Source organism: Miscanthus floridulus, chromosome 18, assembly GCF_019320115.1.
Source record: "Miscanthus floridulus cultivar M001 chromosome 18, ASM1932011v1, whole genome shotgun sequence".
Classification (NCBI taxonomy): domain Eukaryota; kingdom Viridiplantae; phylum Streptophyta; class Magnoliopsida; order Poales; family Poaceae; genus Miscanthus; species Miscanthus floridulus.
This window is the reverse complement of record NC_089597.1, coordinates 107,485,725-107,509,397: the sequence shown is the minus strand read 5'-3', so window position 1 is coordinate 107,509,397 and position 23,673 is coordinate 107,485,725. Positions and strand designations below refer to the sequence as shown.

The following is a 23,673-nucleotide window of genomic DNA, read 5'->3' as shown; positions in this document are numbered from 1 at the left end:
ACTTCGTGTCAAGCCGTTCTGCCATGGGCATACATAGGACGAGGTGCTGGGGGTGGGGCTGCGCCCGTTATGCTCCCATGTGTTGTGCTAGTGCCGTTTCCTTTATTGTAGTTGCTGGCTAGTTGGTCTGTGGCTGCGTGAGTTGTACTTGTAGGACGCTGTTCCGCATTCATTCGTGTGCGTACGCATTCATTCGTGTGCGTCCGTGGTGGGTGGTGACCGAGGTGGGCTCCGCCCCCTGGAGTACCTTTTATCTGAAGCACATTATTGTCCTTTTCGCTGAGCTGGTAAGTCACGTTTGAAAATATTGTTGACTGATTTATTGTGAGAGAAAAATATTATTCGTTAGCTGAAAAAATATGGTTTATAAATCAAACGAACATAGCGATATATATCTATTGTGTGTGTTGGGGCTGGCCTAAGTTGTGTGAATGACTAAAAGTCTAGAAGCATTACACACACCCTGCCCCTAGTACCTCCTCATTACAGCCTATACCTGAATTGTTACAGAGAAAGAAGCTTTACATTCGAATATTACAGTGTTTATTCACCGCAGGATCATATCACCCTATCACACAGCCTACACCTGAATTGTTTTTTTTAACGTATACCTGAATTGCTATAGAGAAAGAAACTTTCCATTCCAATATTTATATATGGGCATGTAGCTCAAGCCTGTCAGCCCGGCACGAGACCTGTTTTTCAGGCCTGGCCCAAGCTTGGCCCGGTCCGGTGGCTAGCGGGCCTGGACTGGCATGGCCCGTAGGAGCAGGTAGTGCCGGCACGGCACGGCCCGATCCACAGCGCATGGCCCGGTGGCGGGCCGGCCTGCTAAGAGTAAAGAGGCCCAAGTCCCACGACCCACCCCTCAACCCTAACTCCTTTCTCCTCCCCCTGCGCACCCGCAGCCCCTCCTCACGCCGCACTCGCTCGGGCGCCGCGGACACCCCTTCCCTTCCCTCGCTCAGTCGTTCCTCTCGCTCCTCACTCGTCCCCCGCTCTTTCTCCGCGACGACGCGTCCCCCAACACCGCCGGGCGCCGGAGGCCACCTCCTCTGCGCCTCCCGTACCACCGGGCGCCTCCTCCACGCCCCCAGCATTGGCCTCGAGCATGCCAGCGGCAGCCCAACTCCACCATGTCCTCATGTCGTCCCCTCCTCCGCCAGCTACTTCGCCAGATCTGCGACATCAAGCGCCCGGGGGCGAGCTTACCGGCGCCGCCGCCTCCTCCTCCACGTCCCCAATACAGGCGCACCATAGGCACCGGGCACCGGCCTTGCGGCGTCGAGCACGCGGCCTCAAGCGGCGGCGGCGTCCTCCCGGCCTCCCTTTCCCTCTTTGCTCTCTCTCTCTCTCTCCATCGATAGTGGGCCACGGGCCGGCCCTGCCTGCTAGCCTGGTCGTGCTTTTCGGGCCGGCACGGCACGAAAAAGCGGCCCAGAGGGCCGTGCTTGGGCCGTCGGCCAGGCACGAAGCCCAGGGAGGCCCGGCCCGGTGGCACGCTGGGCCTGGCACGGGCCCGTGCCGGGCTGGGCCGGGCCGGCCCGTTGCCCATATATACCAATATTACACTCTTCCATTCCAATATATTGGCGACAGAAGCAAAGTCAGGGCAATTCAGGAAGGGGACGAAAACACGGCTTTCCATCATGCCCGTGCCACTGTCTGTTTCAGAAGCAACACTATAAGAATCATTGACGTTCAGAATACCCAGATTAGCAGTCATGAGGGGAAAGTGCAAGCTCTGTCTACATTCTTTACTTCCATCATTGGAACACCAGGCTCTTCCACTTGGGGGTTTGAAATTTCGCCACTGTTCAGCAACAGCAGACAACCAACGCAAGCTCTCACTCGACCTTTCTCAGAGCAGGAAACAAAGTCAGCGATGCTTTCTATGGACAGACAAAGTGCGCCAGGTCCTGATGGTTTTGGTCCTTCATTCTACAGAGCTGCTTGGTCTACTGTCAAACCGGAGGCAATGGCTTTCATGAACAGCTTTCATAGAGGAGATGCACAGCTCGAAAGAATTAACCGCTCCTACATGGTCCTCATACCAAAGACCCCGGGGGCAACTAAGGTGGACGCTTTCAGGCCCATCTGTTTGCAGAACAGCTCAGTTAAAATCCTGGCCAAGACACTCACAACAAGGTTACAAAAAGAAATTGGTGACCTCATTGATTTGAACCAAACGGGGTTCCTGAAGGGAAGGTCAATTGCTGACACATTTGTGTATGCGGCCGAAGTTGTTCAGGCTTGCCACAAGAGAAAACTATCGGCCTTGGTCATAAAACTGGATTTTGCCAAAGCGTTTGACACTGTCAGCTGGGTTGGTCTTGACTGCATTCTTCAGGCTAGAGGTTTCTCAAATGTTTGGAGAGATTGGATTCAATCCTTACTATCATCCTCTAAGTCTGCTGTGCTAGTAAATGGGTGTCCGGGACCTTGGATTACATGCAGAAGGGGGCTGCCACAGGGGGACCCGATGTCCCCTTATCTTTTCCTCATCGTGGCAGATACCCTTCAAGCGATGATCAGGGACAATGCAGATGAAATCAAGAATCCAATTGACCAATCAGCAAGCTGTGCAATATTTCAGTACGCGGATGACACATTGATAGTACTAAAAGGGGATCTCAGAGCTGTTCAGAAACTGAAAATCATACTAGACCTCTTTGCTGCAGCAACTGGCTTAACAAGAGCTGTGCAGTCCCAATTCACATGAATGATGGCCTGATCCAGCAATGCATTGACACTTTGGGTTGCAAACGCGAGTCCTTTCACAAAATTACTTGGGTCTGCCACTGTCAGCACACAAACTACCTAACTTGGTCTTCAGCACTTACATTGAAAGGATTGAAAAATCCCTCTCATCTTGGCAAGCTAGTCTCCTTAACACCATGGGAAGGGTTGTGCTCATCAATTCAGTCTTGGACAGTAAGCTTATCTATGTCATGTCATCCATGCAATTGCCTCCCGGGGTGCTGCAACAGGTGGACAAACTCCGAAGGGCGTTCTTGTGGGCCGGAGATCAGAACACCTCATCCTCCAAGTGTCTTGTTGCATGGCAAAATGTCTGCACAACGAAAGAATTAGGTGGACTGGGGATCAAAGACCTTGGGACTCACAACATCTGCCTTCTGCTCAAGTTGATTCATCGCCTGCGCTGCGCTAACTATTCTGCTTGGGCGACATGGATCAGACAACGTGCAAACCTGGCAAGCTTAAAGGGGAACCTGCGAGGTCACCATTGGGAAATGCTGAGGACACCACTACCACTCTATCAGGCCATCACAACTGTATCGTTAGGAAATGGAAAATCAACTTCTTTCTGGAATGACGTTTGGGTTGGTGATGATGCTTTAGCAGATCGTTTCCCAGCTCTCTTTTCTCACTGCACCCAAAAAGAAGCTTCAGTTAGCATGGCTATCTCCTCAAACCTTCAGAATGCCTTTGTCAGCCGAATGACGGCGCAGGCTGCTGCTGAGCTTGGTCAGGTGCACATGCTCATCCAACAGACAACGCTTCAGGAAGCAAGTTAGGACACAAGGAATTCTCCTTTCAGCTCTGGCTCGGGGAAAATTGACACCGCAGCAATTTATGAGCTACTCAAAGTTAGAGGGCAGAACACTGACCCGACGTCAGAGTTTGTTTGGAAGAATGCAGCGCCACCTAGGGTGCAAATGTTCATGTGGTTGGTCGTCAAAGGGAAAATTCAGTGCAGAGCAAATCTTTTCAGGAAACATGCTGTAGACAGCCCAGGATGCACAATTTGTGGTTCACCAGAGGAAACAACGGAACATCTGTTGTTTCAGTGCACGAAGGCTGCAGAATTTTGGGAGGTCTTAGGAGTTCCTGTTCCACAGAATGGATTTGCTGCATATGACATCCACTCTAGCATCAAGGTCAGCGCGGTTCCTCAGCAGCAGCATAACATGTTCATTGCACTATGCTGCTGGCAATTATTGAAAAGAAGAAATGGGGCTGTTTTCCAAGACGAGATGACTTCCCTAAGACAGTTACTCATTGCCTGTTCAACTGAAGCAAAGCTGTGGAAAGCAAGGCTGCCGAGGAGGAAAAAATGTATCGCTGATATCTGGTGTGCTCGCTTTCAGGAAGCGATACAAAGAACTGTGTAAACCCCTATGTAAATTATTTTCCATTCTTCCCCTGTGCTCTAAACATTCAACTGATGTAGGCTGCCAAAGTCAATTGCAGTGATATGCAAATAAAATCAGGTGGGGATCCCCCCTCCCCCCCACCCCCACCCCCGCGCGTTGAATTTTCAAAAAAATACTATATAGTGTTTATTCACCGTGGGATCATATCACCCTATAGGTCATGTAGTTGTTGGTTATGTACAGCCCAATGTAGGTCTATAATTTCTTATTTATCAAAATATAATAGATAGCTCTCCTGCTTGTTCGTTTAAAAAAATCACCGCCAGAAACATTTGAAACTGTTAGGTAGCAAAAAAAATTACATTCGTACTCATCCACACCACTTCACTCGTGCATTTTATGCTTATGATTATGAAGAGCAATCACAAAATGCTTCAGCAGCAACTGGTAGTTCAGAAATCAGACAAACAGGATCACATTCATAGGCTGATAGGTCAACGTTATCTCATAATGAACAACTTCACGTGGTAACACAATGTTGTGATGACACATTACGGTGGTGTTTATATGTACAGATTACTTGCCACGCTGTCGACTTTAGACAAAGGTTAAAAGGAACAAAGAATGAGACAGGTAAAAACATGTTTGCCCACATTATGTCCTTGGATAGTTGGATGAGCCAATCGAACCACGTGGGCATCATTGCTTCTTCAAATAGGAGGTATGTTGGAAAAGGAGAAACCCTTGTACCCTTTGTAAGCATAATATGCTATTCTTGTATAGTAGAACCCTGGGATGAACATTACCACACCCAAAACTGCAAAGAAAATGCCTGTATCCAAAAAAAAAACAGAGCTAGAGATCAGGTCAAGAATACTAAAAGTATATTGATAATTTGTATATTTATTGTAATTCTTTTTACATAAATACTTCCTCTGTTCTTTGAATGAGGTTCGAACTGAATAGTTTGGCCTGTTTCTATTACAACAGCCCTGTCTGAAACGACAACCTTTCCAGGACGGGGGCAGTACTGACTAGTGAGCATTATATACTGGATCAGAACTTTTGAAGAGTTAAAGACTTGTGCACACTGTCAAACTATTGTATTTGGAAAAAGGCAAAATAAAAAAAAATCCAACCCTGTATATTATAAAACCATTCTTAGAAATAAATAGCATGCATCACAATGCCAAAGGATTTTGCATCCCTTGACTGAACTAAGACCCCTTTGGAATGCAGGTTGCCCTAAACAGTTTTTTTTTTCCGCAGGAACATGTGGCCTTTGGAACATTGGTAGGTTTGACGTCAGTAACCATAGCTAAAAATCATTAAATGATCCCATTTGCACATAAAGCCACATTTCGTTGCTTATAATTGTAATCAAACAAATTGTTTTTTTATGACTTCAATGAAGTAGTTATCCTTGGCTCAGAGTTATATAATAAGTCTCAAACAAACTCAAGGATCTTAGTCTCCTAAAACTCGGAAAGCAAACAGAGCACACAGGTAATGCTCCAGGATCTATTGATTTTTGGCCCTAGCATACTATTTCCCATCTTTATTAGAAGACCACTCACCAGATGTTTACTCAATCCCCATGGTTGTTTGAATCCTACTTATATGATCTGCAAGAATTGTTTGGCATGGTCTAAAAATATGATCCAAAGAGCATAACAAAAAACTAAACTTTCAGATAGGTCATCCAAAAAGAATACTTTTTTCCCATCTTTATTAGGAGAAAACCTACCAGAGGTTTACAGTTTGTATACATTCGACATGATTGTTTAAACTTTTATGATCTAATACAAGGAAGCATTTGGATTGTGTTCAGAAACCATGAACGTAAAACCTTCTTTCTAGTAAAAGGATCTAACCTACATATTACAGATGGGTGGATCGACTCATCTAGGGCCCTAGAGAAAACTTAAATAATTATTGCTGCTCCCCTTCGTAATAAGTGCTAAGCCTAGCCAACCCCAAGTTCCCAACTCAGCACCCAGATCGTACGACAATGAATTGAAATCCAATCAGGTACTGGTTTTGCCTCACCGTGGGCGCGGTCGCCGCCGACTTGGTGCGCGGCCATGAAGGATCCGGCGACGACGCCGAGGACGCCGAACGCGAGGAGCGCGGCGGCAAAGGCAATTTCCTTGACTGGCGCGCCACGCGGGCCTCCCACCGCGCCGCCGACCAGGTCGTCGTCGTCGGTGATGGAGAAGGCGTGGTCCACGTACGCCATTCCGATGAATCCCGTGGCGCGGGTAAGGTGGGGACTCGCCTCGCCTGACTGCGGGTACGGTGGTTTCGCGATCTGGAAGCTCGTGGAAGAATCGGGGAAAGCGCGGGAGGGGAGGAGGCGGAAGCTTGGGAGGCGGGCAAAGGCGACGATGAAGAGTCAGATGGCGCTGTCGATTCTCGCGGCCGCTGCGGGGTCTTAGCTCTGGAATCTGACAGTTTTTTTTCCCATCAATTTCCCCCCTTTTCTTTATTGATCATAGGATGTGCCAATTTAGAGTTACAATATTATTTTAGGTGATGTTTAAATCCATAGGCTAAAGTTTAAGGGTGTCATATCGATGCCATATGAGGATGTCATATGATAGTGTTTGGATAGTAATAATAAAATAAATTACACAAGTCCTCAGTAATCCGCGAGACCAATTTATTAAGCCTAATTAGCCCGTCATTAGTACATGTTACTGTAGCACCCCCTTTTTCAAATCATGGACTAATTAGGTTTAAAAATTTATCTCGCAAAGTAGTCGCAATCTGTAATTAGTTATTTTTTTAGTCTATATTTAATACTTTATTCATGTGTCCAAACATATAATGTGATAGGGACTAAACTTTAGGGAATGAACTAAACAAGGTCTACAATTGATTATAGTGTAAGACAAGTTCATCTCAAGCCCTGGTTAGCAAATAATGTTTTACGTTTACGTTAAAGGGTCTATTTGGTTGAAGGCTCGCGAATTTACTTAGAAAGTTGATGCTTTTTTACCGCAAGTTTATAGTAGACGATTTGAGGTTTGTGCCTAAGAATGCTAACAAGTAAAGAGGATTATAACTAACCTATACTTCTATAAGTTGACTAAAAAATAAATGATTTTGGTTCGTACTATTATTTTCAGTTAATAAAAATTGAAATAAAATATTTATCCATGTTAAATGATATAGTTATATTTTGCACACTAATCTTTCATAAGAAATATGTATGGTGCCAATACATCTTTTTAATTCATACCTATGACTAGTATAGATGGTGTAGATTTGCTTATCTTTTTAGTTATAATATAGAATAGAAAATTTCTCTCATACATATATTTGAAAAATATCAATATTTTCATAACTACCCTTTTTCATTGTTTCTTAAGTGGCCAACAACAATTAATAGATAACTAAAAAGAAAATCGTACTAGGCAATTATACCAATATGGCATGATTTACTTGTGAGGATTTTTTTCGCGTAGAGCTTGTGTATATAGTGTGCCATTATTAAATAGCTACAGTAGGCAATGTAAAGAAATATGTTGACTAGTTTGGTGATTAAGGTATAGGCAAGCAAACATCATAGACAATAGAGCTAGTGAATAATTTCCTCTCCTCTGAGATTGAAGCCATTTCTGTGATGCCTTTGTTTACTACTGCTTCTGTATAATTTTATGGACTTAAACGCTTTTGGCTTGAATAAATTTTGTTATAAGATCTACTTATTCTTGGACTTTTATTGGAGGGGGAGAAAATTTTCACCTTTACTCCCTCCTTTCCCGAATAGAAGACATGCACGTATTTCAATATTCAAGCCTTATTATCATTGACTAATAATTAGTCTAATTAGATCAAAAGTTTGTATTATAAAAATAGTTACATTAGATTTGTATTTAGAAATACTTTCTAATGATCAAACTTGTATTCCTATAAAGTAGTATAACAGAATTATAGGTCAAAATATATTTTTTAGATCGCACCAAGTCAAATCACGCCATATATTCGGGGAGTAAACAGGCACCATCCACCGGCCCAGGCTCACTGTGCCCCTTCCCCAGCACCCGGGCCATGCCCCATGACTCTCTGAACAAACCTCTAAAATACAAAACACTTGCAACATAAAACACTTAAATACAGCGTAAGTCTGAAAGCAGATGGAACATTTAGAACATACACTTACAACATATGTGTGAAACATATGCAACATCTAGATAAAACGTTTGCAACTTGCAACATGAAAATACTTATTGCAACATAAGACTAAAACAGCTGAAACATTTTGAACAGTCTTGCAACACATGTGTGAAACATGTGCAACATCCAGATAAAAACGCTTGCAACATACTACCTCTGTCCCTAAAAGAATGTAACTATGGTATGCGTGCTAGTTAAAGTGTTTCGCGTTTGACCAAGTTTTTAGTAAATAGTATTTATATTTATGGCTCCAAATCAATTTATTATGAAAAATATATTTCATAATTAATCTAATGGTATTTATTTGATATTATAAATATTTATATTTTTTATTTATAATTAGTCAAACTTGTATACTAAAACATGACACTGTTCCAGAATTGCATTCTTTTGGAATGAAGGGAATATGTCTGAAACAGATTAAACATTTTGAATAAACACTTGCAATATGCTTCTGAAACACTTGCAACATATGCAACATCCTGACCTACTTTTACAACATCCATATGAAACACTTGCAACATACATCTGATAACATCGAAACACTTGAAATATATATTTACAACATAGGGGAGGGAGAGGCCAGGGCCGGTTGATTTTGGCCTCGGAGTGGGAGCCGGCGCCGAGCGTCAGCGCGCGAGCACCACCAGCACGGGCCACGCTTCGTGGGTGCCCTTAGCTCGGTGTCGACCGACCTGAGGCGCGCGATGGCACCACCAACGCCAGTAGAGGCAGGCGACGCTGCCCTTCCCGATCTCGTCCGCATCGCTAGATGCTGTCACCGAGGAAGGATGCGGACCGAGCTATGTGGAGAGGAAGAGAGGCGGAGGCCGATTAGTCGCCGCTCTTGGCCCGAGGTGCCGTCGAAAAGGGACGGAAGCGGTTGGGCAGGAGTGACGAACTGAAGCCGCGCGATGGTTGGTGAACTACGTTGAAGAGAGAGGAAGGTGGCCATCGGCGCTCAAGTGAGGTGGATATGGAGGAGGATGGCTGACCAGCCGCGGTCGAGAGCGCCACGGGAGCGCGGTCATGGTGGAGCGTAGAATTGGAATTCGGTGGCGAGCGGGGATTAGGGAATGACGTTTCTAGAGACCCGTGAGTGAAGAAGACAGACGGAGTTTTTTTATCAAACGGCCGATCGGATGAGGCATCCGGGATAGTGAGTCGTTCGTACTGTCATGGCCCACGGCAACGGGGCGTCCGGATGATCGGACGCCCAGACACTAGCATTCCCGTTGATCATGATACGTGGTGTTGGAGATCAAGACCAAGACAGTGTATTGGAACTGCAATGTTTTTTAGTTTAACCGGGGTTGCTCCGTCGTCGTCTGAATTTTGGATTGAAGCCACAAAGCTAAAAGTGTAATTTTCCAAACATCGTCCGGGACGGATAATGATGATGATTTTCGTCCCCTTCGTCCGTTGAAGACTTGGAGTTGTGATGATCATTTTGATATAACATTTTTTTTAAAAAAAAATCAGTTTTTCTGTGTGAGGAAGCACGGATAATGGCTGCTTTCGACTACAAGGTGTACGGTGGGTGCGTATGTAAGACTTGTCGCTCGGGCAACAGCCGAATTGTCGTTCTGTTTGTCTGCGTTCTCGTAGATCAATCTGAAGTCCCACGAGGCCACAACCCAACTTGTGCGCGACGAGGCCCTGGTCCCTTCCCTGTCACGCACCGGCGAACTGACGCACAAATTTTGTGGAGGCCCATACGCCCACGAGCCAGCCTCCCATCCGAAGAGAGAAACACGCGCCTCGTTTGGGTCCGAATCCGAATTGTCATCGGTACAAAACCGCGTGCGCGAGCCAGCTTCCGAAATCCCAACACCAACAGGGCCGTCTCGTGATCGGCGGTCCGGCTCGTAAACGAAATCTCCCTCCAACAGCGGCCGAGTCCGAATGCGCGACGGCCAGGTTTCAGCACCATAAAACGCGAGCCCACGGCGCGGCCAGAGCAACAAAAGAATGCACGACAAATCCAGCACACGCTGCACGAGATTGCGAGAGCGCTGCACGCGTCGGAGATCATCGCGAGGAAGCTAGCTAGTTGGGTGACGCACTGCACGGCATGGGGGCGCGGCGGCTCAATCTGGTGACGTGGCTCCTCGTCGTTGGGCTTGGCCTATATAATATTTAATAATTAAATAAAACTCTATGATGCGTAACATTAAGTGTTGTATAGTTTAATACCATACTGGATTTTGACCTGAACGCTGACTCAGCTTATATGGTTGGAAATTATTCATCTAAATTGAGAAGCTGACAAAAGGATAAAGGCGTGCTACACGCGCGCGCCGTCGCCGCCGGCCGGGCCGGGCCGTGGGCCGGGCCGAGGCGGGCGGGCGTGGCCAGTCTTTTGCCACTTAAATCCATATTAACACAGGAGTTTCGCTCCTTGATGGTGGATGCGAACTACTTCTGTTTCCCGTCTCATGGGATTCTTCGCTGCCTTCGTCTTCTCTTCCTCATCAGCAGCCATATATCCTGTCTTTCGTCAGTCCAGACCCCATCTCCCATAACCACTCCGGAGGAGCAGAAGAGCAGGTGCCTCCAGAACACTCGTCCGCCTGAGAATCCTGCACGGGGTAAGCCGCGACTGCTCGTTCATCTTCTTCCTGGAGATCGCTCTTGGATCCGTCCTCTCCCTGTAACGTCAAGGCGTCTTCTTCCTGGTGATCCGTTCATGGGACTGCACTGCGAACATCTTCCTGCATCGACTATGGTCCGCGACTTCGAGCAACGCACTATGTCTAGTGCGAATGGAGCCTCCGATGCCCTCGGCATGGGACCCTCCGCTGGGTGCATTCTAATCTCTGTGATTACTGTATTTTGTATTCTTACTGTATCAATCAGTATGTCATCTATGCATGCTGTAGCGTTCATAAGAAATATACACATACACATATATACTGTCACAAACCTGCTGATGTTATATTTCTGAATTAAACTGATAATGAAAATGGCTAAATTTCTAACAATCCAAAAACCTAATAATAGACAATTTTCTGTCAGTGGATTTGCTGTCGCTTTGAAGCCGAATAATTTTGATGGCAAGAATTTTATAATATGGCGTGCAAAGATGGTATTGTGGTTGACTGCGATGAACTGCTATCACGCTGCACAGGGGAAGCCTGAACAGTTTACTCCTGAGGAGGAGCAAAAGTTCTTGGCTACCGATAACCTGTTTCGAGGCGCCGTGATTAGTGCACTTCATCCCAAGTATGAGAAAAACTACATATCTTGCACATCAGGCAAAGAGTTATGGGATACTCTTGAGGCAAAGTTTGGGGTTTCTGATGTTGGCAGTGAGTTGTACCTTATGAAGCAGCTGTATGACTACAAAATGGTTGAAAACTGTTTTGTGGTCGAACAGGCTCATGAGATACAGGCGCTAGCGAAGGAACTAGAATATTTCCCGTGTCTGTTACCCGACAAGTTTGTGGCCGGCGGTATAATCGCTAAGCTGCAACCTTCTTGGAGAGATTTTGCTACTTCTCTAAAACATAAGAGACAAGAGTTTAGCGTGGCTGAGCTTATTGGATCTCTTAATGTTGAGGAGAGGGTGAGAGCAAAAGACAACCGTGGAAAAGGAGTCGAGTCTTCCGCTGCCAATATGGTGCAGAAGAAAAACTCATTTGCATCTCGTAATAAAAGAAGAAGAATATGCAAGAGAACAACAATGCAAAGCCTAAGCAGATCGCACAGTTTAAGAAGAAAAACAACAAGAAAGGTGGAGGATGCTTTGTTTGTGGGAGTGATGAGTATTGGGTAAGTGCGTGCCCAGACCACAAATACAAGCAAGAAAAGAAATCAGCAAATATGGTCATTAGCGAGACTGGAGGAGGAACATCTAGGTATGGTAATTCTTTACCCTTTGTTCTTTTAGTTTGTCTTTCACCTGAGTGGTGAATGGACAGTGGTGCTAATATTCATGTGTGTGCTGATGTTTCTTTGTTTATTTCCTATCAGGCCGGCAGGAGTGGAGCCTTGCTGATGGGAAACGGTTCACATGCGCGTATTCTTGGTGCTGGTACGGTCGTTCTGAAGTTTACTTCGGGAAAGACGGTGCTATTAAAGAACGTGCAGCATGTCTCCTCCGTCAAGAAGAATTTTGTTAGCGCTTCTCAGATGTGTCGCGATGGCTTTAAAATTGTGCTTGAGTCCAATAAATGTGTTGTGTCAAGACATGAAACATTTGTCGGAAAAGGTTATGATTGTGGAGGCTTGTTTCGCTTATCTTGGTTTGATGATGTGTGTAATAAAGTAGTGAACAATGTTATTGTTTCGGATGAGTCGAATATATGGCGTTCACGACTTTGTCACATTAATTTTGGCTGTCTCACGCGGCTTGCAAATCTGAATTTAATCCCAAAATTTAACTTAGTCAAAGATTCTAAGTGCCAGGTGTGTGTGCAATCAAAGCAACCGCGTAAGCCTCACAAGGCTGCTGAGGCAAGGAACTTGCACCATTAGAACTCGTTCATTCTGATTTATGCGAAATGAATGATGAATTGACTAAAGGCGATAGACGATACTTCATGACATTTATAGATAATTGCACTAGATTTTGCTACGTGTATTTGCTGAAAACAAAAGATGAAGCGTTGCATTATTTTAAGGTCTATAAAGCTGAGGTACAAAATCAACTTGAGAAGAAAATCAAGCGTTTGCGGTCAGATCGCGGGGGAGAATATTTCTCAAATGAATTTTCTAAGTTTTGCGCGGTGCATGGAATTATTCATAAGAGGACGCCACCATACTCACCACAGTCCAATGGGATTGCAGAGAGAAAGAACCGCACTCTAACTGATTTGGTTAATACCATGTTGGAGACTGCGGAACTATCTAAGAAATGGTTGGGTGAATCTATATTGACAGCATGTCATGTCCTAAATAGAGTGCCCACAAAGAACAAAAAAAATCACACCATTCGAGGAATGGGAGAAGAAGAGATTAAATCTCTCTTATCTACGAACTTGGGGTTGTTTGACAAAGGTGAATGTGCCAATAAACAAAAAGCGAAAGCTTGGACCAAAGACTGTTGATGGTGTTTTTCTTGGTTATGCTATTCACAGTGTGGGTTATAGATTTTTAATTATAAACTCTAGTGTTTCTGAGATGGCTGTTGATACAATCATGGAATCTAGAGACGCTACATTTTTTGAGAATGAGTTTCCCATGAAAAATGCACCTAGCACAACTAGTCATGAATTTATAATTCTCCATGAGAATAAAAATTTTACTCCGATAGAACAAATAAAGGAACCCTATGTGCAAAATCCTGAGGAGGGTGACACTATAGTCACTAGAAAAAGCAAGAGACAGAGGATTGCAAAGTCTTTTGGTGATAACTATATTGTGTACCTTGTGGATGACACACCAACGACCATTGAAGATGCATATTCCTCTCCTGATGCTGACTTATGGAAGGAAGCAGTATTGAGTGAGATGGATTCTGTTATGTCTAATGGAACTTGGGAAATAGTTGATCGTCCCTATAGGTGCAAGCCTATAGGTTGCAAATAGGTGTTCAAGAAAAAGCTTAGGCCTAATGGTACTATTGAGAAGTACAAGGCAAGGCTTGTGGCCAAGGGTTATACTCAAAAGGAAGGTGAGGATTTCTTTGATACTTATTCACCAGTTGCCCGATTGACCACAATTTGAGTTTTGCTTTCCCTGGCAGCCTCTTATGGTCTTATCGTTCATCAAATGGATGTTAAGACAGCTTTTCTAAATGAAGAGTTGGAGGAGGAGATCTATATGGATCAGCTGGATGGGTTTGTGGCAAATGGTCAAGAAGGCAAAGTGTGTAAATTATTAAAGTCATTATACGGCCTAAAATAAGCTCCTAAGCAATGGCACGAGAAGTTTAACAGAACTTTAACATCTATTGGCTTTGTTGTGAATGAAGCTGATAAATGTGTGTACTATCGGTATGGTGGGGGTGAAGGAGTCATTTTGTGTTTATATGTTGATGACATACTGATCTTTGGATCTAGCCTCAAAGTGATCGAAGAGGTGAAGAAATTTTTAACTAATAATTTTGAGATGAAAGATTTGGGAGAGGCTAATGTTATTCTTAATATCAAGCTTCTAAGAGAAGGTGATGGTGGGGTAACTCTGTTATAAACCCACTATGTGGAAAAGGTGCTAAGTCGCTTTGGGTTCAGTGACTGTGCACCTACTCCTACACCTTATGACCCTAGCGTGCTATTGAGGAAAAATCGAAGAATAGCAAGGGATCAGTTGAGATATGAGATATTCCCATATCATTGGTTCGCTCATGTATCTTGCTAGTGCAACAAGGCCTGACATCTCATTTGCTGTGTCCAAGCTGAGCCGGTTTGTGTCAAACCCGGGAGATGATCACTGACGTGCTCTTGAGAGAGTGATGCGCTACCTAAAAGGGACCATGAGCTATGGTATTTGTTATACCGGACATCCAAAAGTGCTAGAAGGCTACTGTGATGCTAACTAGATTTCTGATGCTGATGAGCTTTATGCCACAAGTGAATATGTGTTTTCGCTTGGAGGTGGTACTGTTTCCTGGAAGTCTTGCAAGCAGACTATTTTAACGAAGTCTACAATGGAAGCAGAACTCACAGCATTAGACACTACTGGATCTGAGGCTGAGTGGCTTCGTGATCTCCTTATGGATTTACCGGTTGTTGAAAAACTCATACCAGCTATTTCTATGAACTGTGATAATCAAACTGTGATTACGAAGATTAACAGTTCTAAGGATAACATGAAGTCCACAAGGCATGTTAAGTGACGACTAAAATCTGTCAGAAAATTGAAAAACTCCAGAATAATAGCGTTGGACTATGTCCACATGACTAACAATCTAGCAGATCAGTTCACTAAGGGTCTGTCATGCAATGTGATAGAAAGTGCATCGAGAGAGATGGGTTTGAGACCCACTTGAAATTTACTATAGTGGTAACCTGTTCTATGTGATCGAAGATCCCGTGAAGTAGGACGGTGAAACAAGCTAGTAGTAAATTCTGAGGAAAGATCCTTAGTAAGACTCATTTCTGATGCATATCTTTCCTTTCTGTAAGGCAGGCTGGCTTTTGCCTTAATGTGTTCCAAGTGGCTTGACAAAGTAAAGATGTTGTCCTACAGAACATCTTTTGAGGAACACACCTATATGAGTCAGACTGCTGGTCACAGTCTATGAGATTTGGGTGATCTCTAAATACTCATAAAAGGCACTGAAGTATGACTTATATGCTTCAAATAGAGGGGATGTTTTTTGTTGCCCAGTATCAACTAAGGACTTTAGTGACATTTATTTCACACAAAACTGTCAATTCAAGGCTTAGTCCATTGTTCAGTTGTGACTAAGTGAAACTATTGTTCTAGATGGATGTTCAACTTAACAATCTCCATCAAAACACTTGTATATAAAAGAAATGTGGTTCTAAGACTATTTTGTTATAAACCCTAGAGTTTGGTGGGGATTATTGGATATAATATGGGCTTGGCCCATATAATATTTAATAATTAAATAAAACTCCATGGTGCGTAACATTAAGTGTTGTGTGGTTTAATACCATACGAGATTTTGACTGAATGTTGACTCAGCTTATATGGTTGGAAATTATTCATCTAAATTGAGAAGCTGAGAAAAGAATAAAGGCGTGCCACACGCGCGCGAGCCGTCGCCGCCGACGGTTGGGTCGGGCCGTGGCCGTGGGCCGGGCCGAGGCAGGAAGGCGGGCGTGGCCAGTCTTTTGCCACTTAAATCCATATTATCACAGGAGTTTCGCTCCTTGATGGTGGAGGCGAACTGACTGCGTCAGTTACCGTCCCTTCCGCTTCCGCTTCCCGTCTCCTGGGATTCTCCGATGCCTTCGTCTTCTCTTCCCCGTCAGCAGCCATATATCCTGTCTTCCGTCAGTTCAGACCCCATCTTCCGTAACCACTCCCGAGAGAACCACAGATCAGCAGCCTTCTGACTTCCCCGTCCCGTACCTCTGCGCGCACGGAGGAGCGGGGGAGCAGGTGCCTCCGGAACCCTCGTCCGCCTAAGAATCCTGCACGGGGTAAGCGGCGATTAGGTTTTTGGGGAACGATCCGCGACTGCTCGTCCATCTTCTTCCTGAAGATCGCTTTTGGATCCGTCCTCTCCCTAGAACGTCAAGGCGTCTTCTTCCTGGTGATCCGTTCGTGGGACTGCACTACGAACATCTTTCTGCATCAACTGTGGTCCGTGACTTTGAGCAACGCACTATGTCTAGTGCGAATGGAGCCTCCGATGCCCTTGGCATAGAACCCTCCGCTGGGTACAGTCTAATCTCTGTGATTACTGTATTTTGTATTCTTACTGTATCAATCAGTATGTCATCTATGCATGTTGTAGCGTTCATACGAAATATACACATACATATATATGCTGTCACAAACTTGCTGATGTTATATTTCTGGATTAAACTGATAATGAAAATGCCTAAATTTCTAACCGTCCTAGCCCTTTTCGCCCCGTCGTGTGCCGCCGCGCAGGTCAAGACAACCGACACGTGCTGGAGCTTCCACCTCCCTTTACCCAGCGGCATCAGCGTCGCCGAGAGCCTTGCCTTCGACGGCAAGGGCAAACGGCCCTACGACGGCGTCTCGGACGGCCACGTCCTTCACCCTGTTCGCTCGTTGGTTTCAGCCAGCCCAAACAAGTTGACCAACAGTATTTTTCTCTCACAACAAACCAGCACCAGTCAGCCCAAACCAGCCCAAAAACCGACTAGCGAACATGCAAGTGGGACGGCAGCGCCGTCGGCTGGACCACGTTCGCGCACAGCGCCAACTACAGGAGGATACCCCAGTGCACGGTGGGCGCGGTGCCGTCGGTGGAGACCGAGAGCATGTGCGGCCGGCCCTGGGCCTCCAGTTCCACTTCAAGACCGGCAACCTCTATATTGACGACGCCTACTTGGGGCCCATGAGGGTCGGGCCGGGCGGCGGCGAGGCCGAGGTGCTGGCGACCGATGCGGACGGCGTCCCGTTCAACTTCGTCAACGGCCTCGACGTCAACCAGGCCACCGGCGACGTATACTTTACTGACTCGAGCAGCACGTACCCGAGGAGGTTTAACACGGAGATCATGATGAACGCGGACGCAACGAGGCGGCTGCTCAAGTACGACGCGCAGACGAAGAGCGTCACCGTGCTCAAGGCCGGCCTGCCGTACCCGAACGGCGTGGCGGTCAGCCGCGACGGCGCGCAGGTCGTGGTCGTGCACACCGTGCCATGCCAGGCGTTCAGGTACTTCCTCCGCGGCGCCAGAGCGGGACAGTACGAGCTGACGGCGGACCTGCCGGGCTACCCGGACAACGTGAGGCGGGACGGCAAGGGTGGCTACTGGCATGGGTGGCGTTGAACCAGGAGAAGCAGCGGCTGGACGCGGCTCCGGCGACGGCTCCCGCGAAGCACCTGGTCGGGGTCCTCCTGGACGCCCACGGGGTGGAGGTCGAGGAGCTTACGGCGGCCAAGGGTGTCACACTGAGCGACGTGGCGGAGAGGAGGGGGAAGCTGTGGCTGGGCTCCGTGGAGCTCGAGTACATCGGCCTCGTTGCTTGAGCGGCTGTGTGTCAAACTGTGCCAACGTTAGCTATGGTCATGTTAGCAAGATTAGGAATTAGGAATTGGACGCCGCGCCATTACTGAGATGGTTATTGGTGATTTTTACTGGGATCCTAGAGCTTTGAGACTTTGATGGAGAAATAGACAAAACTAATTAGATTTTGTCCTGCAATGACTGGGTTGCCCGATTGGAAACAAGTAGTAATGGCCCCGTTCGTCTGGCAGAATTTTAACTGAAACTAGTTGAAAACACTGTTCTGACTGAATTGTTACGAGAGAAAAATACTATTTCGGCTGAAAAAAAAGTCGAACAAGCCGGATATGGGGTAAGCCGAACGGGGCCATTTCTATGAATAGTTAAGGAACTCTCTACCCAATAACCGACTGTTTTGAAAGTTTCTGGCACCTGATTTTTTCTATGCATTTACACTATCTTTTAACTATATTTACATTGTCTTATTACTATATTTACAATGATTTCTTCACTGTAATTTATTGGATAGAGTGATATAATTTAAAAATATAAGACAACTTATATTTCTATGGATTGCAGATCTCAGAGAAATATACGCCAAATTTTTCAAAATTTACAAATAATTTTTATGAATTACATATATCAGAGAAATATATGTCAAATTATTCCCAAAATTTTCACAAATGTCAGACGTAAATGTCAGGTGTCAGAGAAAACCGAACCACAAGCCCAACCACAGCCATAGCCCGATGTCGAGCGCAGCAACAGCGACTGCTGGACCTGGCCGCGGAGCTCGAGGAAGAGCGTCGCCTCCGCCGGCACTGCCCATCCTCGCGCAGCAGCAGGTCGCCGTCGTCTCCTCCCCGGCCGGCTGCGCACCACCGCCGTCGCCCCTGCAGCCGCTCGCCGCCACGCAGCAGACGCGAGGGCCGCCTCCACCGCACGGCGACCCAGTAGCCACAAACTTGAGATATACATCATCCTCACTTTAGCTCCGGGTTGAAAGGACATTTGCACAAACTTGAGAACTGAGCATTTTATCTGTTATCATTTCAGCAGCAGCTTCACCTATTGGTGATGAACGCAGTATTACAAATATAAAATGGAATGAAACTGCCACATGCACATTTCATCAAACACCATAGCTTCACTACAAGATGCAGTAAGCCAGTAAGGGTCTGTTTGGTTCCCAGCTCCTAAATCTAGGCAGCTAAACTACCTCCTAAATTTTAGTAAGGTCATGTTTGGTTAGGTGACTAAACCTAACATGTACATATTTATAAAGACCAAAACACCCATCATTAATGCTAATTTGGTGCCCCTGGCATTTGGCGCCAACAGTGCCGTGCTGCTGGCTCCTGCTAGCGCCGCTGCCTCCCACGTGCGGCCTTGGCGTCAAATGCATGCCTGGCTTGCTACTTTGCTTGGCTGCTCTGCTAGATGCTTGGCTACTCTGCTTGACTGCACGCTAGCGCCATTCCTTGCAGCTCTGCTTGACTGTTATGGTAGTTGTTTGCCGCAATGTACATTCTCACAAATAATGTTCAAATGGTTTACAAAAAACTTCATTATTACAAACCATGGCGCTGCTATGACCTTACAAACAAACCATTCGCTATCCAATCACGAAATTGATTCATGTTTTCATCTCCGTCTCCAAAACGTGTGGTGCCTCTAGTTGCTTGAGTTGAAGTTCCTTCCTCTATTGGTATATAGTTTTCATCTTGATCACAAAGTCAAAGAGGTCGTCCATCATACCACTCTGTCTAATGAAATTGTGCAGTGCCATGCATGCCATTATTATTTTGCTTTGCTTTGCCATGGGAAAACTAGACCAATCCAACAAAATTCTCCACTTCATCTTTAGGACTCCAAAAGACCTCTCTATAACATTTCTAAGTGAAGAATGTGTGTAATTGAAGAGCTCTTTTGTACCTTTAGGTGCAGGCCCTTCTCTCCATTCGGGCACATGGTATTTTGTACCTCTGTACGGTGCAAGAAAACCCAGTCGATTTAGGTACCCCGAGTCAACAAGATAAAATTTGCCTACACAACACAATACTTGTGTAAGTAACATGACAAATACTATGACAAAGACAATGAAGAAATGTAAAAGCCCATACATATCTACAGGTGGATGTGGAAACTTACCACCAAATTTCTCAAGTGCATCATTGAACACCCTCATATCATGAACTGATCCTGGCGATCCAGTGGTGATTCCTGTAAGGAAAATGGACCCTAGGCCCATTTACTTTGAATTTTGGTGTTTGATGACCAACACAACCAAGTTGGACTAATGAATTTGCAAGTGATTGTTTTGTAGTTCAATAGGGTGCAAGACGTGACTTGGACGAAGGCGATGTGATGATATGATGATCAACGCCATAAGCAAGACCCTAGGAGCACAAGAGAAGATCCAAGATATCAAGCAAAGTCCAAGCACGAAGATAGGAACCTAGCCGAACGCAAGATCACGAAGAAACGAGCTCACAAAGGTGACCGGACACTGGACCGAACGCTGGTGTATAGCGACCAGACGCTCCGATCAAGAGGCTCGACAATAGAAGGCGTCAGCAGTGATCGGATGCTGGTGGCAAATCGCCTGGACGTAGAACAACAGCGTCTAATCGAGTACAGAAAGGTTCTAGAGCGGCGAAATTGCGACCGGACGCGTCCAGTGGCAAGTGATCGGACGCTGGCAGCGTTCGATCAGTTGATCGCGCCTCTAACGGTCGGGAAGACCGGACGCATCCGGTCAGGACATGATCAGCATCCGGTCAGTAGCAGAAAAGCGGGATTTTGTCCTCAACGACTATTTTCTCGGTGGGGCTTATAAATACACCCCCCAACTAGGCAAATGAAGTGTGTGGAGCTGAGGAAGCATACCAAGGGTGTTGATACACCATTTTAGTGATCTCCACTTGCATAGTGCTTAGTGATTCATTAGGTAATTAGTATAGGTACTTTGCGAAGTGCTTAGGTTGATTAGACCACCGCTTATGCGCTTGCCCTAGGTTGAGACCGAGTGTTTAGTGAGGTTTGCATACCTCTTACCACTCGGTGCTTGCACGCACCATCGTTGTACATCGGAGGGGTTGTAGTCTTGCGAGATCACACCAACCGTGGTTGTGGTGTGGCCACCACCATGTATCAGAGGGAACAAGGCCCACGGCGTTTTGGCCAGAAGCTTGATAGTGAAGATGACAGGGAGCATCCAGGAGAGGCTTGCCGGAAGGCACGTCGGAGACCCACTTGAGCGTGGGGAAGGCCTAAGGCTATCCATGGAGTTACCCGACTAGGAGCTTGGCCCTTGCAAGGGATTCCTTGCGAGGGGCTCCAACGAGGACTAGGGGAAAGCTTGCGCGCTTCTCGATATCTCGGTAAAAATACCAAAGTCGTCGACGGGAGTTTGCATATCTATACCTTGCTCTTTAGCTTCCGCATTTACATTGTTTACATTACTCCTTTTTATGGTAGAGATAGCAACACACTAGCAAAACCGTAGTTGCACATTTAGATAGTTTATCTTTTATATAGGTTTCGCTAAGGGTAGAAAAAGAGGCCATAGTTTTAAGTAGAATTTTAAGTTGCCTAATTCACCCCCCTCTTAGGCATCACGATCTCCTACAATTCCTTTCCTTCCTGTGTACTGGACTACCTTCTCAGTTGGCACAGTGACGAATACATGTGTCCCATCTATAGCTCCAATGCATTTATCCAAGTACGGAGCAAACCGAGGAGATTGTAACCTTCTATGAATAGTTGAAAATTGTGGATCCTTTAACCTAATGATATCAATTGCTAGCTTCATCACACTAGACATTAGCTTATCAAACTTGTTGCTACATGTCCCTAGTGACCTCTCAAATCTATTATCAGCTTGTCTCATGGACTAAGGGGCACCACACATCCACAAAAACATTGCTAGAGCCTCTATAGAAGTCATTTTTGTAGTGGACTGTAGACCATATCTCTCAACTAGCAAAGTGTGAAGGCTATAAAAGATATCGTTGTGCATCCTAAACATGTTATAGCATTGTGTCCTATGTCCTAGGATTCTCATAGTCCACTGATATCTTGTTTCATGTGGGACTCTATAACCAGCCTTGTTCATGAACTTGTCACAGTGGTACGTACCTAGCAGCATGACAGTAGTAGCAATCCTTCTCCTCTTCTGCTAACACCTAGCAGCATGCATCATCAAACCTACTTCCTCATCATCAGTGCAATCCCCTTCATCATCAACATCAGACCAATCATCATCAGTAGTCCACTTGTCATCTGAGTCTTTAGTAGGGGCAACATCATCAGTAGTACTCCACCAATCATCGTCAGATCCTACACCAGCATCAGTCACTCCAGCAGTAGCCCCTACACCAGCATCAGAAAGTCCAGCATGATCCACTCCAGCAGCAAATCTCATTTCATATGCTCCCTGGTCATCATAAGAAATAGATGTTAAAAGAGCATTGAATGTTGACATGAACAAAAATACTTGGGCAGCATCACAACAACATCAACAATAATGGCAGCAACACCCATTACATTATTCAACAAGCATTACAAGGCCACTTCCGACTAAGGAAAAATAACCTACAGGGTCAGCGCGAGGCCAAAAGGTGAACGGAAGGCACTATGACCCTACCAAAAATACACCTACCTTGAACGGGGCAGCAACCGCTTCGCCACGGCAAACCTCGTCCGCAAAGGCGGAGGTGGCGGCAGAGGCGTCGCCTCCGTGTCCATCGACGCCGGCCGGTCCTCAAAGGACCCCGGTGCCCCATCGGTCCTCTGCGGGGGCGGTTGCGTCGCCTCCGCCGCCACTTGTTCCACCATCACCGTCGAGCCCACCGGGCCGACGACGCGTTTGCCCAACGCCCGCGCCCCTGGCGTGTCGGCCTCGGCCCCGGGGCGGGTAACCGCCGACCCCGGGCCCGCTTCTCCTCCTCCTCCCGGGAGTGCCGGACTGCTTGCCAATGCCCCGGGCACCACCTCCACCACGTCAAGGAGATGGTCCAGGGGACCTCGCCCCACCTCACCCTCATCATCCCCGTCCGAGGCCTCCGTCGACAGCGACGGCGACGGGGACTCCTCCAATGGGAGACCATCCTTCCTTTGTTGACGACGGCGCTTATCCAGCTCCTCACGCACGAGGATTTGCTTTGTGCGCTTCGCCGCCTTGGCGTCTTTCCGCTTCTTCTGTGCGTCGGCATGCGCCCGGTTGATCGCCCGCCGCCTCGCGTCCTCGGGAACGGGCGGCGGAGAGGAGCGCACGTCCCTCATCCCCTGTAGGAACGACGAACGTGCATAAGGGAACAAGGGGTAAGGGGAGACTGAGGAGGCTCGGGGGCTCAGTGGCACACGACTTACCAGCGAAAGGAACCCCCGCGATGGTCGCATCGCGATAGGGGTCAAGTTGCCGCCCCTCAGCTTTGCCTCTACCGTCTCGCCCACCCGACGAAGAATTTCCTCGTCGGAAAGGGCGGAGGAGGACATCCGGATGCCCTCAATAGGCTCACCCGACTTCATCTCGAATAGCCGCCACCGACGAGCCATCAGCGGCAGCACCCTCCAGCGGTGGAAGGCAGCCACGACCACACCCACGGTGAGACCATGGCCCCACAGCCACGGTGAGACCATGGCCCCATAGCCTCGCCAGCCCCTCCAGAAGCGGCTGTAGCTTGGGCTGGTCGTCCTTCGAGATGCCGTACTTCCATCTCTCCGGGCAGCTCCCCACAATCCACCCAGTGTAAGGGGGAAGTCCTCCGTCATCGTTACGAAGGTAGAACCAGCTCGTGTACCACCGGC

The 23,673-nt window shown here is 46.7% G+C and overlaps 1 protein-coding gene and 1 pseudogene across 1 annotated transcript; one reads left to right on the top strand and one right to left on the bottom strand.

Moving 5' to 3' along the window:
- Positions 1-4,584: 4,584 nt before the first annotated feature.
- On the bottom strand, positions 4,585-6,542 carry LOC136522577 (uncharacterized). Its single transcript, XM_066516385.1, has 2 exons — positions 6,168-6,542; positions 4,585-4,950 (listed from the first exon to the last, which is right to left on the bottom strand). Exons 1-2 carry the CDS (start codon positions 6,355-6,357, stop codon positions 4,829-4,831), a joined length of 312 nt encoding a protein of 103 aa, XP_066372482.1. The 5' UTR covers positions 6,358-6,542; the 3' UTR covers positions 4,585-4,828.
- Positions 6,543-10,374: 3,832 nt separating this feature from the next.
- Positions 10,375-17,885, top strand: LOC136519729 (protein STRICTOSIDINE SYNTHASE-LIKE 10-like; annotated as a pseudogene).
- The last annotated feature ends 5,788 nt before the right edge of the window (positions 17,886-23,673 follow it).